Source organism: Grammomys surdaster, unplaced genomic scaffold, assembly GCF_004785775.1.
Source record: "Grammomys surdaster isolate TR1022 unplaced genomic scaffold, NIH_TR_1.0 126133, whole genome shotgun sequence".
NCBI lineage: Eukaryota > Metazoa > Chordata > Mammalia > Rodentia > Muridae > Grammomys > Grammomys surdaster.
Genome location: NW_021620941.1, coordinates 3,189,555 through 3,207,183, shown reverse-complemented (window position 1 = coordinate 3,207,183; position 17,629 = coordinate 3,189,555). Strand labels below are relative to the sequence as shown.

The following is a 17,629-nucleotide window of genomic DNA, read 5'->3' as shown; positions in this document are numbered from 1 at the left end:
TCATATCAAGAGCCTTGGCCAACAGCAAGGAGTTTGTTCAGTGCAGCCCAGTGATAGAGCCAAATGGTCACCTGGCAAGAACCATGACCACGAAGCACAGAATACCCCAGGGGACCTCCCACCCCCAATAATGGCAGCACCCATGTAGGCTACTAGACATCTAACATGTCTCAGTCCTACTCTTTTCCATTTGTATAGCTGTGGGGTGATTTTGGGGAAGGCTGAGACCAACGAATTTTCAGTGCATGCTTTTTGAGGAAGGAGCTTCAGAGCATCCCAGAAGGTCGCAATCACCCTACATCCAGCTTCTGAAATGCTTCAGGGTCCCCGTTCTCTCCACTCCAGGTCCCCCATCTTCTCTTGCAAGGCCACACATTCAGTGGGCCTTCTGCAGTGCGAGAGGAGTTCTCCACAGCCCAGTTGCTGTGCCTCTAAGCCCCCTTTTCAATTCCTCCCATCCTCCCTGTTCAAGTCACAGCGCTCTCTCTCTCTCTCTCTCTCTCTCTCTCTCTCTCTCTCTCTCTCTCTGTGTGTGTGTGTGTATGTGTGTGACAGTGCACATGTGGAGGTCAGTGGACAACGTGTGGGAGGGAGTTAGTTCTCTTTTTCCACCACATGGGTCCCTAAGACTCAACTCAGGTCACCAGGTTTGGTGGCAAATGCTTTTACCTGCTGAGCCATCCCAACGGTCCACTATTTTCTCTTTCTCTCTCTTTTAAAATTGTTTGTTTTTGAGAAAGAATCTTACTATGTAACCATTGTTGACCTCCAAGTCACTGTGTAGCACATACTGGCCTCAAACTCACAATCTTCCTGCCTCAGCATCTCAAGTGCTAGGAGTATAGACAGACAGCATCATACTACCACGCCACATCTGGCTTTGAGGGTCAGTCTTGAATGTAAACTTGATTGGATTGAGAAATACCCACTAGACAAGGCACTTCTAGGTGAGTCTGCAAGGACTTGTCCACAGAGGGAGATGAAGGCTCTGGCACAGCCAATGGATTGAGCCTTCCATTGAGCCAGCATTTGAGCAGAACACTGGGAGAAGATGGGCTATAGCAGGTGAGACCTGGCTAGAAGAAGCAGGTCACCGGACATGTGTCTCTGAGGAGCCTATCTTGTCCTGCGCTCTGTCTGGGTCTCTTTTTGCTTGCTTCTGTGATGTGAACTGCTCTTCTTCATCATGCTTATCCTGCCAGGACAGAAAGAAACTTCTAGAACCTTGAGCAAAGTCTTTCCTTCCTCTAGCTGTTTCTGCCAGGCATTTGGTCGCAGTGACAATGATGCTAACAGGGCCACTTGCTTCTCATAGAATATTCGCCATTCCTTATCCAACCGCACCCCGCTCTCTGTATCTCCTCTCACTTGGGCCCTCACGAAAGCATCTTTTATGATCTAACTGGTTTGAAGTGGTCCTCACTCAACAGAGTACACTCTGTGAACGCCTAGATGCTCGGACCTCCTCGAGGCCACATATATCCGCTTGATTAGCAGAACATTAAAGTCATGGGTAATGGCCACGTCCCTCAGATCCCAACATTCATGAGCCTGAAGCATGAGGACTGTGAGCTGAAGGCCAGCCTGGGCTACTTAGCAAACTGTGCTTTCAAAAACCCAGAGTAGGGCTGGTGAAATGGCTCAGCGGGTAAAATGCTTGTAGGCTTGATGGCCTGAGTTTGATCTGCAAAAGTCACAGTGGAGAGGACTGTCTCCCAAAAGCTGTCCCCTGACCTTCGAGTGAAAACCGTGACACACATCAAGGGACATAAAAGTGTGCACACATACATATACATGTGTGCACACAATGATAATACCCCTCTTGAAGAATTAAGGAGTGGGGGTCTTATGTGTCCAAGATAAACAACTTCGGTGTGCACCTTGGGCTGGGACAGAGCTAGGCCACCCCACTGACCATTCATCGTAGGCCATGGTGACCTCAGGCAACCCCTGAGGTGGATAATAATATTCCTTAGTCAGGAAACCTCAGAGATAAAGCAAATCGCCTCCTGACTTCCCACTAGGAAGGTGGGGATACACTCTGCCAGTGGGTGCATGGCTTCCTGTCCCACAGGAGCTAAAGTGTTTTGGGTTCACTGGATATTTTTGCAAATCAACTCAAAAGCTTCAGGTCTGCTTTCAGAAGGGAATTCAGTCTTCACAGCTCTGACTCCTGTGTACAGCCCAGAAATAAACAAGAATAACAAAGTATCTTTTAGGGATCCACTTATAAAAGACCAATAGCTATGTCTTAGATTTTCCTTTTAATTTTCTATAATTTTCTCTTGTTTTAAATGAAAAGCATTTTTGCTTGCTGTGTCTCAGGAACTTGAGGGGCAGAGGAAGGTGGATCTGTGAGTTTGAGGGCAGCTTGGTCTATACAGTGAAACCCTGTCTCAAGAAAGCAAAGTGTTGGGCTGGAGAGGTGGCTCAGCAATTAAGAGCACTGGTTGCTCTTCCAAATGACCAAGTTTCAATTCTCAGCAACCACATGGCACATGGTAATTTCAGTTCCAGGGAATTTGACACCTTCTTACAGACACAAATGCAGGCAGAACACTAATATATCTAAATATAAATGTACCTAAAGATAGATAAATCATTGTTGGGTAGTGGTGGTGGTGCATGTCTTTAATTGAAGCATTTAGGAGGCAGAGATGGGTGGATTTCTGAATTTGAGACCAGGCTGGTCTACACAGAAAGTTTTAGGACATCCAGGGTTACACAGAGAAACCCTGTCTCGACTTCCCCTACAACCCCCCCAAAATAGCAAAGAAAGTGTTTTTAAACTCTTTTAGGTTCCAAGATGAAGCTACAGTTGCAAAATGTATTTCCTGCATTTGTAGCAACCACTTCCTCCTTTTATAGCTATCTATACATATTTAACTGTTTTCTAGACTGCTGGTAGACTGTGGATGTCCCAGGCACTGACAGGGTCGTATCATTGCTGTCTTTAAGAACCTTGCCTTTCATGGCCTTCCTGAGGCCTGAAGGATTCCCTCAGAGAACTAGTCATTTTTATCTGAAACAAAATTAAGGGCAAGCATGAAAGATGCTTACACTGAAAATAAAGATGTTGACTCAGTAGCACAGTGACGGCAGAGGAAGCACACAACCCTGTCATCACACAACCATGTCATTCCAGATGTGTCCCCGCGCTGAAGGAGGGGTGGACTGGAGACACACTAGTTCCTCAAATGGTTAAAAAAAAAAAAAAAAGTAAAGCTGTGCGGCCCATCTGGCCCCAGTCTCAGCAGATCTGTGCCCCCCCCCGACCCCGCCCAGGTTCAGGTACTGGGACTGTGTTTTTAGGGTTGCAGTGTCCTGGCTGCCTATTGCAAGGGTCTGAGACAATTATCAGACAATCATGTGAGCAGACGTTCTCGGGCTTCAGTTTTATTTTTCTCTTTAAATCATTTTATCATATAATCTAAGACACATTAAAACACACACACATACAGTCTACAGATTTCTAAAATATTTTCTTTTTAACTGTGTGTGTGTGTGTGCACGCATGCGTGCGTGCTTGTGTGTGTTCTGTAGCAACCTGAGGAAGACAGAACAGGGCATCAGACCCCATAGAACTGGAGTTACAGGCAGGCATGAGCTTGCTGGAGGTGCTGGGGAACTAAACTCTTGTCTCAGCAGAAGCAGAGCACATTCTTAACCACTGAGCCATCTCTCCAGCCCCACAATACTTTTTTTTTTTTTTTTTGAGACAGGGTTTCTCTGTGTAGCCCTGGCTGTCCTGGAACTTGCTCCACAGACCAGGCTGGCCTAGAACTCAGAGATCTATCTGCCTCTGCCTCCTGAGAGCTGGGATTAAAGGCGTGTGCACCATCCTGTCCCTGGTACATTTCCTTAATTGAAGATTGATATGGGAAGTCCTAGCTCACTGTGGGTGGTGCCATCCCTGGGCTGGTGGTCCTGGCTGTATAAGAAGCAGGCTGAGCAACCCATGGGGAGCATCCAGTAAGCAACACCCTCCACCGTCTCTGCTTCCATTCCCACCTCTGCTCCTGCTTGAGTTCTCGTCCTTACTTTCCTTCATGATGGATTATAAGTTGCAAGATGCAATACCTCCTTTCCTCCCCATGTTGCTTTGGGTTATGGTATTTTGGTTATGGTGTTTATCAAGGCAATGAAAAAGCAAACCAGGACAGGCTTCACAGTGAGTTTCGAGCCAGGGCTACCTAGTGAGAGCCTGTCTCAAAATAAATAAATAAATAAATAAATAAATAAATAAATAAATAAAATAAAATAAAACTAAAGTCTGAAATCAGGGTTGAGCAAGATGGCTCAGAGGGTAAAGGAGCTTGCCGCCAAGAACGACAATCTGAGTTCCAATCCCCAGAAACCTTGAGGTGGAAGGAGACACTCAACTCCTAAAAGCTGTCCTTTGACCTCCACTGGATTGGTCACCCCCAGCCCCTATGAATATCTAAATACACAAACAGACATATGTAAAACACTGGACTCAGCTCTGTGGGAAAACATGTGACAGATTCTAATTCCATGCCCAGGACCTAAATCAACCAAACCCTAGCTTTCACTCCTCTTACAAATTCTTCCTTCACAAAGACGCAGGACCGCTTCCAATCTGACTTCAAAATGGAGACATTTGTGTTACCTCTTCTTTTTTTTTTTTTTTTTTTTTTGAGACAGGATTTCTCTGTATAGCCCTGGCTGTCCTGGAACTCACTCTGTAGACCAGGCTGGCCCTGAACTCAGAAATTCACCTGCCTCTGCCTCCCAAGTGCTGGGACTAAAGGCGTGCGCCACCACCGCTCGGTGTGTTATGTCTTCAAATCAACTACCTTCACAGTCTTAACACTTTTATGTTTTTATTGTTCTTACTTCCGGGAGGGGTGATTTGAGACAGTCTTTCTCTGTATCCTAGGCTGGCCTGGGATTTGCTGTGGGGCCCATTCTGGATGTGAACCATCCTGAGTGCCGGGATTACAGCTGTGATGCTGCCCCCTCTCGACCGTTCAGAAGTCATATTACCCTAGAGAAACGAGAGGCACAGCCTCAGAGACTTGTCTGCTCTTTGGCATTTATAATGATTTAACTTAAACAAAAGTTTAAAAAAAAACAACAAAAAACCCACTTGTTTTATAAAAACAAGTTTGTTTGTTTGTTTGTTTTCTGGGTGGCCTGGAACTTTGTAGACAAGTCTGGCCTCAAAGTCATGGAGATCCATCTGTTTCTGCCTCCCAAGTACTGGGATTAAAGGTGAACATCACCACACCTGGCAATAATTTAACTTTTAAGTATTTCCTCAAATTGAGTTATGTAACAAAAAGGCCTTATGATTAAACCAGAAAGAAGGTCGCCCAGGTGGTGGCGGTGCACCTGGTATCCTAGCAGGCGGATCTCAGCTGGAGGCCAGCATGGGCCACAAAATGAGATCCAGGACTTCACAGAGAAACCCTGTCTCTCCCCCTTCACCTCCCCTCACGCACACACAAAAGAAGAAGGAAGAATGGGAGGGAGGGAGCTAACATTAAGTATCTAGAGAGTTCTGACTAGTTACCACTCTTGAAGTGTGAAAAGGAACCACATGAACTTTTTGAGGCTAAGTGGGACCCATAAATTTAGTTTATAGCCACAGAAGAATCATATCTCCAAGGAAGGTAAAGGGTAAGGAGATGGCTCAAGTGGTAAAGACACTTGCTACCAAGCCTGACAACCTGAGCTCTATTCCCAGCACCCACAGGGTAGGAGAGAATCAACTTCTGAAGAACGCTGTGGTAGACACGCGTGCACACACACGCGCACACACACACACACACACACACACAGAGCACATGAAAAACAAGAAATTGATACTATAATGTATAAAAACAAACAAAAAACAAATAAAAAACCTAACTCAACTACTACTTTCTATTTCTGCAGCTGCCTGTGGCCACTGACTGCAGATTCTGTTAGACAATGCTCTGTCTTGCAGTAGCAGTTCAGAAGAGACAGCAGTCACATGACAGGGCCAGGTTTTCCACCAGGGCCTCAAATTTAACATGGATGTTTAGAAAACAGTGCTCTTTCTGTTGGGAAGCTACTTTACAGGCGGTTAGTTTTGACGACCTTCCCCTCGCAACCCCTGCAGGGCTTGCAAGCCATGGCACTGTTGGAACTCTAGGACGACCTCTGCCGTGCTCGTCCAGCGTGGCTTGATTCTAAGTATGTCACAGCAACCCTAACATCATGGTTTTTGCGACTTGAAAGTCATTCCAGAGTCTTCTACGGGAAATGTCACTGCTCACTGAGCATCGGGGAGGCCAGAGGGCAAGTCCCTTTATGGCCGCAATGGCGATGTCTTGTCTTGACACCTCGCCAGCAGTAAAGAACAAAGGGCCATGAATGAATTCAAACAGTTCAAATATTAGAGCTCCCATCAACTTGCTACATTTTCTGAAAAATAAGACGTAGGCCTGGGTGTGTAGCCCTGTTGCTGTGTAGCCTGCTTGCCCGGCATGCTTAGGGAACGGGCTCCATGCTCAGCATGCAATAAGCTGTCATCCTGGTACTTATTAGAGCCAGCCTGGTCTTCAAACGGAGACCCTGTCTCCAAAAGTAAAATACAAAACCAAACCTCTAAAACAAATACTAAAACCTCCTATCTCTGGGGTAGGACCAAGGCCTAAGGGAGGTATCCCCTGGCTGGTATCCCCTATCTTGTTCAGTAGTTTCATAAAGTTCATGGAGCTGCCCCCATGTGATGTGCTCTTCTTAGCTGGACTGGCTGGTTGGCCCCCAGGATCCACTGGGCTCTGCTTCCCAAGTGCTGGGACTCAGGCATGCACTACCATGCCTGGTTTTTACATGGGTATCCAATGCAAGCCCTTCACCCACTGAGCCATCTCCCCAGCCCCAAAAGGGAACTTGAGGGTTTGTGCTTGGGAAAGGATAAGATCTGTTTTTACTAAAACCAGAAGATATATTCCAACATATTTAGATTCTAACATATCAAGATCAAGCAACTGAACTCCCTGAAAACTGGTGAGCCTGGACTCTCCGATAAAGGTAAAGGACAGGTCGAAGGACAACATGCAGCATGTCCTCTTCTTCATCACCAGACCTCTGAGAAAACAGTTTCCAGGTAATTCCAAATACACACTCCTAAAAACAAACAAACAAACAAACAAACAAACAAACAAAAAGCCGGGCGGTGGTGGTGCACGCCTTTAATCCCAGCACTTGGGAGGCAGAGGCAGGCGGATTTCTGGTCTACAGAGTGAGTTCCAGGACAGCCAGGGCTACACAGAGAAACCCTGTCTCGAAAAACAAAAAAGAAAAAAACAAAACAAACAAATACACACTCCTGCCCAGAGAGAAACAAAACCCTTCCAGGGAATTACCAGGCTCCTGTCATAAGGTGGGAGGGGACTGTTTATGCAGGAAGTTTGAACACAGTACTGTGACAATCACGACATAGAGCCACAGTAAGAGGGACAGTGGCGTCTTCAGGAAGAAAAGAAGATTCAGCTCATACCTAGACCCAGACATTCATGCAAACTTATAGTACATACACATGCTCTGGGCGGTCAGGCACAATCTAGAGTCTACACAAGTGTATCCTGGGAGACACATCACAGCGTTCTATAAACTGTATGGCTGGCTGCTAGGTCAGGAAGGTGAGCTGAGTCAAACACATTTAGATCACTTAATCTGAGGAAATTAGGAGAGAGAGACATCTGTGTAGAGTCAAAGACTGTCGGAAGTAACAATGGAAAGCAGAGTGTGGCCATGCACCCCTGAAATTTCAGCATTTGGGGATTGGGGCAGGAGGGTAGCCAGCTAAGGCTAAGTAGGGAAACCTGTTTTAAAAAACAAAGCAAAGATAACAACAGGGAATTCAATGAGAAAAGCTGACATCATGTCTCCACGTGGCCTGCAGTGGACAGCATATTTTAGGTCACCTTCAAAGCAAAAGGACTTAAAATATTCAGTGTTTGGACATCAATGCTTGTGGTCTTTTATCTGTGGCTTCCAAATTAGGATCCTCACATTCCTGGGGAGGGCGGCCATGGAACTTTCAGGAAAAACAACAACAATAACAAAACCAATGCTTCATGGTCAGGAGAGATAAATCATAGAAATATGCAAGTAATAACAATTCAATTTAGCAGTAACATCAAACATCCTACACTGGGGGTAAGGGGATGGCTCAGTCAGTAAAGTGTCTGAAGTGCTAGCATGAAACCAGAGTTTGCTTTCTCAGGACTATAAACAAAAAAAGACAAGCAAAGAACGCTAATAACCACGCCCACCAGGGGCAGGGGCATTCACCTGTCACCTCAGTGTGGAGCAGGGTGGAGGCAGGCAGACCCAGGGGTTGGCTGCGAGGCAGCTGTGCCAAAGCAACAAGCTTCAGCTTCAGAGAAAATAAAAATCCACCAGGATCAAAGAAGGAACAGAGAATAAAGCATTCAATGGGGACCAGAGAGATGGCTCAGTGGTTAGGAGTTTCCTCTCTCGGGGAGTCTGTGTTCCTCAGGGTCTATGCCGAGGTAACTCCAGCTCCGATGGATCTGACACCCTCTTCTGGTCTCTGCAGGCTCTGTGCACACATGGCACAGAAACATACATTTAGGCAAATGCCCACACACAAAGTAAAATAAAGATATTTTGGCAAAACAAGAAAGAGCCACATTTCTTCAATGACAAAAAAGATACTAAAATCAGTCTCTGACTTCCTCCTCCCTCCTTTGCCCTTCCCTTCCATTCTTTTTGTTTTCAGTGAAGGTCTCCAGTAGCCCTAGCTGGCCTTGAACCTCAGTCCTCCTGACTCCACCTCCCATGTGCTCTGATTAGAGGCCTCTGCCTTTACAATTTAAGTGGAAAAAATGCTGAAGTACTTTCCACAATCAAGAGGAAGATAAAGAAAGCCACAAAGACTACTGCTCTCTGTACAAGGAGGTCACAGAGCATGGAAGAAGATAAGAAAAATAATTACAAAGCACAAAGACGGAGGAAGTGGAGGACTATCACCAGCACTGGCTGCAGCCGGAAAGCCGAACCAGGGTCACCGTGGGAGGCTCCAGGCTCCGATAGTGATAAATAGCCTACATTCTAGACATCCGAGAGTTAAGGTCTCAGAAACAGTGTTGATGGGTGCTGGGACTCCTACCCAGGCTCTCTGGAAGAGCAGCCACTGGCTCTCACAAAGCCATTTCTCTTGTCCAGACTTTTTCAGTTTTTTTGAGACAGAGCCTCATACACCCTAGAATGGAGTCAGGCCCACTGTAAGCCAAAGCTAACCTCTAACACCTGACCCTCCTGCTTCTGCTCCCAAGTGATGGGATTTCAGGCTTGAAAGCACCACTCTCAACTAGGTAACATTTTTAAAATCTGAAGAGGGGTTGTCTGCCATCAACTCGATGATTCCTGGGTTCCTGGGCCCTATAGGGTGGAACCCCCTCAGTAAAGTGACCCTCTGCCCAGGCCACATGAGTGCTACTGGTCACAAAGATACTCACACATAAACAAATGATTGCAACTTTAAAAGAAATGTAAGCAACACCTTAAATTCCTAGCTAGTAGGAATTTATGGTAAGTATGGTCACTTAGAAGTGAATGTCTTTTGGTAAAGTCAAGTCTACCCGCATAATGTCACGAATATGCATTTCAGTATGCTGAGAAATTACACACACATACACCCTTCCAACTGGGACGCTGCACAACTGGAGGCATTTCGAACTCATCCAGCAGAACCAAGTGGTACCATGAAAAGCTTTTCCAGAGGAAAGCTCAGACCGCAATGCCCAAATGGCCCTGGGCACCATGAATGAATGCCACCATTTAAAGGCATGATTGTGTTTACATTATCTTGATGACTTTCATAAAAAGAAAATGGGCTTCTAGGGAAAATCCACACACCCTGTCCTGGGGAAGACAAGGGAGCACTTTATGTCTGAGCCCTCAGAGAGGAGAGCTCTCTGTCTGTCGAATGCCCCTCTCATCACAGCCTCCTGGGTATCAGCCCGAATGAACCCATGACACAACTAGGCAGAGGGATCAGCCTTTCTAATGATGTTGAGCGGCCAGACTAAACCTTCATAGACTGAGATAGCTGCTTCAGCTCCCTAGACATGGAACTCGGCCTTCGACAAGCCACTAAGGAAGAGCGTGGCCTCCTGAACCACGCCTGTTGGGAACGCGTCCAGGTCTCCCCATTAGACTCGTTGGTGACTAAGCACGTCACTTCAACCCTGGTCCCAGGGTGATGACATAAAATGAAACCCTTCCTCCCCTCAGGTACCCGCTTGTGGTTATGTCTGAAAGAGGAAGCCAAGGCCAGGCCTCTCAGCGGCTGTGTAGGAAGCACGCTCCAGGGAAGTGAGACTGGGACCCCTCACCTTTTCCACATCTGCCTTGGTCACGTTGATGTCAGCGTCCATCTTCTCGAAGTACTGCTGTGCCCGGTCGGCCTCCTTACAGTCACGCTCAAACCTCCTCTTACTCTGCAGACAGAACACAGCCAAGCCTGCTGGTCACCCACCCACCCACCCTGCCACCTCATCACCTCTAGAGAGACCCCCCACGGCCATTCTCCCAGGAACCCACCCCTCATGCTTCGTCCTTTCCAGAAGTGACCTAAACACTTGTCCATACTGGAATGACCCCTCTCTGTCTCTGCACAGGAGTTACCCGCCTCTACCAGAACACTTTTTAATGAGTGTGAGCACCTGCTGCTTGCACATGAAGAGGTCAGAGGTCAAACCAGCTGGCTATCTTTCTCAATCACTCTCTACTCTGTTTTAAATAAATAAATAAACAAACAAACAAATAAATAAAGATTGCTTTTCCTTTTGATTGCGTGTGGTTACGTGTGCATCGGAGTGTGGTGTAGGTGCCTTCAGAGCCAGTGGTGTTGGATTCCCCAGGAACTGGAATTACAGGTGGTTGTGGGACACCCAGCATGGGCACTGGCTACCACACCAGGTCCTCTGCAAGAGCAACAGGTGCTTGTGACTGCTCAGCTTGTCACCTTGCTTTCTGAGATATATGTCTCACTAAGCCTGGAGTTTACTGATATGCTAGGCTGCCTGCCTGGACAGTGAGCCCCTGAGATCCTCCTGTCTTTGCATCCCCAGGGCTGGCATTATAGGTGTGTGCTGCCACGCCCAGATTTTTTAAGCGGTGCCAGGGATCCAACCTCAGCTCCTCATGGTCCCACGGAAAATGCTTTACCCGCTCCAGCCCTCCTCAAGGCATTTCTAGCTCAGCATTTTGTTTGCCATAATAGTTCTAGGAACAGATTAAATGAAATACAAATGAAAAACCTAGAAAGAAAGAAGCCTCCTAAGTGGTCTCTGCCTGATTTTTTTTTTTTTTCCTTAGAGAGCCATTCAAGTGAGATCCAGATTGAAATGAGCTGGTCTGGAGAGACACTGGTTTAGCTGCCAGTTTCCGGCTACCCACTTACCGACTCCAGCTGCTTCCAGCACGTCTCTATGTGCTGCTGAGCCTTCCGCCCGTCGTGGAAATTCTGTGAAGCAGAAAACAGAGCAGGGGTCAGCATCCCCCCTCCTCATGCTAAGGAAGGAGGAAAGACTTTCCATCTACTTAAGTGGCTTTAAAGAATTTTTTTATATGTGTGTGTTTTCCGAGTGTGTGTGTGTCTGTGTGTGTGCATGCGCATGCACCATGTTTATGCAGTGCCCGAGGAGGCTAGAAGAGGGCATCAAATCCCCTGGGGTTAAAGCTGCAGATAGTTGTGAGTCACCAGCTGGAGGCTAGAAACCCAACTCAGGTCCTTTGCAAGAGCAGAAGGGCTTTTAACTGCTGAGCCATCTCTCCAGCCCCCTGAGTAGCCTTTAGGCGTCACCTGGGCTGGAGGTGCAACTCAGTGGAAATGTGTCTGCCTAGTACGAGTGAGGCCCTGCAAAACAAATAAACAAACATTGAACTCCTAGTCAGTGTGGTCCCAAGGAATGTAAGAGTTCAGGCTGGTAATCCAGGACAAGTGTGGTTGATGCAGGAGTATTTCCAGAAGTTCAAGCCAGACTCTAGACCCAAGTGAGGCCTTCGTCTCAAACAACAACCAAAGTTTAAATGATAAACAAGTTAAGGGGAAATGAAAATAAGACCGGTTGAGGAGCTCAAGTTTCAGACACAGCAATAGTGAATGTGAAATCGTGTGTTCCTTGCAAAAACAACAGACCTGCCTCACTGAGATAGCCCTCACACCAGGAGATGTGACACACACCTTTAGTCCCAGCATTGGGAAGGCAGAGGGAGGAGGGTACCTGAGGCCTGCCAAGGTTGCACAGTGAGACCCCATCTAAAAAGAAAAGCATACAGCAATCACTGGGGTCATCTTTTGAGCATTGGTGAATTAACATGTCATTATTTCACTCCCACGAATGAAAAATTATACTTCTTAGCTGTCCCCCAGCCTCTCCTGACTTTATTTCTTCCTATTTACATGAAAGGATGCTTTTAAGGTTCATCCTGTTAAAGTATGTATCTGCCCACTAATTCTTTTTCTGGCTAAATAATATTCCACTGAAAAAAAAAAGATGGACCACATGTAGGTAGCTGCTCACTGGTTGGTGGATACTTGCTTTGTTCCTAGAAACAGGGAGAATACAAATGTTGAAGGTGTAAACAGTGCTGTGGACTTTCTGTGAATAGAAATTGCACCTTAGAACCTTTAAAGTGTTGAATGATTACTGTGTTTGGCTGTGCATATGATCCGTGTGATGGAGTTGTGGATGCCGTAGCTCATGTGGAGGCCAAAACATAACTTGCTGGAGTTGGTTCTCTCTTTCCAGTGGGTGGGTCCCTAGGGATTGAGCTTTATCAGTTGGGCTTTCTCAGTAGCTCTAGAATCTTTTAAAACAGAAAGGCCTCATGGCAGGCAGGCCTATGTGACTACTGTTAACTTCCAAGGACCCCAGAGAGCCAGGTCAGGGCAAGTTGCTAGAAGGAAATGAGCCTAGAGAGGGGGACTGGTGGTTTGGGGTCTGACTGAACAGAGACTATGGTGAGTCTGAACTTGGATGATGTGAAGGAAGACTCCAGAATGGAGGCTGTTGCCTGGTGACACTGTAAGTGAAAGGACTCCAAGCACTTGAATGCTAGCCCCACCAGCAGCGACCATAGATGTCCTCTGATTGGTCAAGCCACTGGGAGTTCAGAATCAGATATGAATTAACAGAAGTCCTGGGTCTTGGAGATAGCTCAGTGGATAAAAGTGTTTGATGCCAAGATGGATACCCAGAGTTCCATCTGGGGTCCCACCTGGTGAAAGGAGAGAAACTAGCTTCCCAACGCTGTCCTCTGACCTCTAACCATGTGCTGTCCCTGTCCACAGGTGTCCTGGACCCTATCCCAAAGAGATCTTAGCAGAGTCCTTCAAGGAAGAAGGAGAAACCAAATCCACAGAGCTGTCCTCTGACCTCCAATTGAACACCGTTACACACATGCCTGATAAATAAAGTCTCTTTTTTAAAAGTTCAGAATGACCCTGCATTTGGCCTGAGTTTCAGAGGGAGGAAAAGGGGGAGGGGCAGAAGATTCCAGAGTTCAGTCCAGTGTGGCCTGGGGTCTGAGAGCTGAGAAGGGTTAGCATGACACATCCACCAGAGAAGCCTCCTCATTAGGTGGGTAGTTAAAGCCGGGAGAGACCATCAAGGATGAAAGCTCTAGGAAAACAAACACACAAACAACAACAACAACAAACTCACTATAGCTACACAGAGAAAATGGCACCTCTCTCTCTCAGCATCCTAAAACTACCATTTCCCTTTAACACACCTCCAACAGACACTAATGGAATCAGCAGGCCTTGACTGAGTGGCCAGAAGCCACAGGACCTGTGCCTGCTGGGTAAAGAGCTCTGCCCCCGGGTCTGATTAGATTTGCTGCCTGAAGCTGCCCAGTCAGCGAGGCTTCCAGTTTGGCTGAGTCTCTTGACCAAGGACACAGTAAACTGAGCTCCTCAGGGGTTCACCCTTGACTTTGAGAAAGGGGCAGGAGCAGTTCCCCTCCTGGTTGTCCTGGTAAATGCCCTTCTATGTGTAAGTGCACCTGGAAGGGCAGAGGTCAAAGGCCAGTGACTTCCTCCATCACTCTCTATCTTATTGCTGTTTTGGAGATCTCTCATTGAACCTAGAGCTCACTGGTTCTGGGGACTGGCGGGTGGGCAACCTCCTGGGGTCTGTCCACCTCTGCTTCCCCTCGATGGGTTACAGGCATGCACCACCTCACTAGGGTTTTACACACTAGGAATTCAAATTCAGGTCATGTTTATAAAGCAAATAGTTATTAATCTTCTGAGCCATCTCCTCGGCCCCTACACGCTCCTTTGGGTAAATCTTCCCTTGTTAGCCAGTCTGATGGCCACGTGCCTCCTAACTGTCAAGGTAAGGCTGGTTGGCCGAGTGACTAACACGAAGTACAAGGTCCCTAATGTCCTACTCTGGGCTTCTGCCAAACCTCCTTTTTTGGGCCTCCCTTACTCAGATGTTTAACTCAGCAGAGTCTGGTGACAACCAAGTGCTGGGGAAGGCTGGGGGAGGGGACAAAGCCAGCCTTTTGCCAGAACAATAATACTTTATGAAGGGTCAAGTTCTTGTCTGAAGGAGGTCACTGGAGTTCTGACTAAGTTCAACTTTGAACATCCTGTTTTTTTGTTTTGTTTTAAAGATTAAAGTTTCTTTTATTTTGTTATTTTAATTTTATAAGTCCAAGAGTTTTGAGTGCATGTGTTTTGTGTATCCTGAGCGTGATGATACTGAGGAGGTCAGAAGGAGGCCTGGGACCCCCAGACTGGGGTTAGAAATAGCTGCAGTCTTCCCTGTGGACACTAGGGACTCATAAATCCAGGAGCTCTGCAGCTCCTCAGCTGGGAACCAGCGCTCCAGCTCCAGCCTTTCAGGCTTTGGTCTCTACAGCCTCCAAGGTCTGGTCCCTCCAGCCTTCACTTTTTAATTTCCTAAGGGACACTGGGCAGGGGAGGGAGGACAGAGCCTCAGGCTTAGAGTGAGGGAGCCAGGGGCAAGGCTAAGAGAAGCAGGCAGCTGGCCGATTACAGGGTGAGAAGAACCCTGCAGGGGGTTGTGGACAGGAAGCTGTGCACAGCCTGTAAAAAGGAAGGAGTGGAGGCCAGGAAGAAGGGGGAAGGATGTCCTGGTGGAAGAGAAAGGCAGTCAGGATGGAAATGAAAGTCCATCTCAAACCAGGAGAGTTAACCACACCCCACCAGGGGTCTTCTCTCCAGAGAACCACTTCCACATTTGCCAAGCAAGGCAGCAGGGTTTTGCTGTGTGTTGAAAAGGACTTCAAGATTCAAAGATGGAGCCAACAGGTGGTGTACAAATGGAACCCCTAAACGCACAGGCTGAAGCAGGAAGATGGGAAAGTTGAGGCAACTTAGTATAGCCCTGTCTCAAGATAAAAAGCAGAAAGAGGACGGGGATTCAGCTTAGTAGTAAAGCCTAACTGGGCTCAACTCCCTGTACCAGCCCAACACAGACACACAAAAATAAGAATAAAATAAATAAACAGATATGAAAATTTAAAAATGAAAAGTTGAGGCTGGAGAGACGGCCCGGGCATTCAGCTCTGAGCGCCCATGCCAGGTAGCTCACCTGTAACTCCCACTCAGGAGAGTCCAACGCCCCCTCCTGGCCTCTGCGGCCATTGCACTCACATGCACAGACACAATAAAAGCAGCCACCAGGTGCAGCGGCACATCTTTACCCCTAAGACTAGTGAGGCAGAAGCAGATGGTCCTCTGAGAGTTTCAGGCCAGCCTGAGCTACAGAGCGAGACCCTGTCTCAATAAATAAATAAATCTTAAAAAAAAAATATGTTGGATAATTCTGACTAAAAACCCAGACAGGAAGTTCTCTGGCTATCTGTTATATAAGTGTGTGGGAAGTGTTCACTTTTGCTGTACACCTTACATTGGATGTCTTCCATAAAGACACGCCAGAGATGCACTACCCACCATTAACAATACCCAAACACTGAGCATGAGGTAATGCTCCCTGCAGCCTTTCTTCTGCCATGTGTGTCCCCAACCCCTCCTCCACAGAGACCCACACTCCCCTCCCCGTCCTTCTGCGCATGACTGACCTCAGGAAGAGGTCATCAGCTCCAGCTGGCTCCTTGGAGGGAAAACAGTGGTTTGAACAGTTAGAAAACTTAAACAAATAAAGTAGATTTGCCAGATGCATTTGTTGTTTACGAACAAACAATGGCAGTGTGCTTCTTCTCAGGACAGTGAGGGAGTGTGTTGGAGAACCGTGCCCTCACCGCTCTGAATAAAGAGGGATTGTTTCCAGGACAAAGATATAAGGACCGCTTTGGGAGCCCAGGATGAAGTCACCAGTGCTCTTCTCTCCTGTCAGAAAAGGGACAGGAAATGCCATCTCTGGGGACCCAGAGGAATGCTAGCTACTCTCTCTGTAATAAGAAGCTTTGGTTCTCTTTTTAAAACACAAGAATAGACTTTTAAAAAGGAAAAAGAAAAACAAAGGAAAGAAAAAAGATAGAGAAAAGAAAATAACGAAAGAAAAAAGCCAAGAGGAATCTGAGGTCCGCTCCAAGTACTTGTTTTCATTTCCATTTCAGGTTTTGTTTTTAAAGACAGGGCAGGGCCTTCAGTAAGCCCCAGCTGTTCTGGAACTCTGTAGAGCAGGCTGGCCTGGAACTCAGATTCACCTGCCTGTCTCCCAAGTGCTGGGGGTAAAGGCGAGCGCTACTGCACCCAGCACCCAGCTCTCAGTTCAGTTCTGACTTGTACTCAAGTCTCTACAGTAGAAACTTCCTTCAGAGAATTGTCTAGCTCAGTAGATAAGGTATTTGCTGTGTGAGAACGTGAGGGCCTGAGCTCAGATCCCAGGCAACACTCAGAAAGCTGAGGACGGCAAGGTGCTGCAGTAATCCTAGCACCAGGGAGGCAGGTAGAAGGAGCCCCGGGGGTTCACTGGCCAGTCGGCCAGCCTTGTCAGGCTCCAAATTCAGTGAGGATCTTGTCTCAGGAAATAAGGTGATGAGTGAAGATACCCAGCACCATTGACCTTGGGCACCACAAGAATGTGAATGGGGGAGAAAGAGAGAGAGAAAGAGAGAGAGAGAGAGAGAGAGAGAGAGAGAGAGAGAGAGAGAAAAAGAAAAACCTGAATTTAGCAGTGCCTCCCAGCACTCAGGAGGCAGAGGCAGTCAGATCCGAGTTTGAGGCCAGCCTGGTCTACCGAGCAAGGTGGATAGCCAGGGCTACATAGCAAGACCTTGTTTCAGGGGGGGAAAGCTAGACTTGTGTCATGAGACTGAAATCCTGACACTTCGGGGTGAGGTGAGATGGGGTGGGCAGGGCAGGGATTGGGGCAGGAGACTGCTAAATTAGAGGCCAACCTAGCCACTTACTCATAATGAGTCCCACCCAGGCCAATCAGCTATTCATACAAAGGCAGTCTCAAAACAACATCGAACAGCAGCAGAAAACAAACATCTGGAACCTAAAGAAAAGCAAACATCACGGGGGGTGGAGGGGTGGGGGGGGGGGGGGGCGCCCCCTTTAGTCCCAGCACTCGGGAGGCAGAGGCAGGTGGATTTCTGAGTTTGAGGCCAGCCTGGTCTACAGAGTGAGTTCCAGGACAGCCAGAGCTAC

General features: G+C 47.3%; 1 protein-coding gene across 7 annotated transcripts in view; it reads right to left on the bottom strand.

Moving 5' to 3' along the window:
- Fnbp1 (formin binding protein 1) overlaps window positions 1-17,629 on the bottom strand; it is a 116,484-nt gene that overhangs the window by 45,585 nt on the left and 53,270 nt on the right. For all 7 annotated transcript variants that reach the window (XM_028757093.1, XM_028757096.1, XM_028757097.1 and 4 more), the window contains exons 5-6: window positions 11,432-11,494; window positions 10,362-10,466 (exon numbers count right to left, since the gene is read on the bottom strand). In XM_028757093.1, the coding sequence (XP_028612926.1) occupies window positions 10,362-10,466; window positions 11,432-11,494 (168 nt within the window). The remainder of the gene's footprint in view (window positions 1-10,361; window positions 10,467-11,431; window positions 11,495-17,629) is intronic.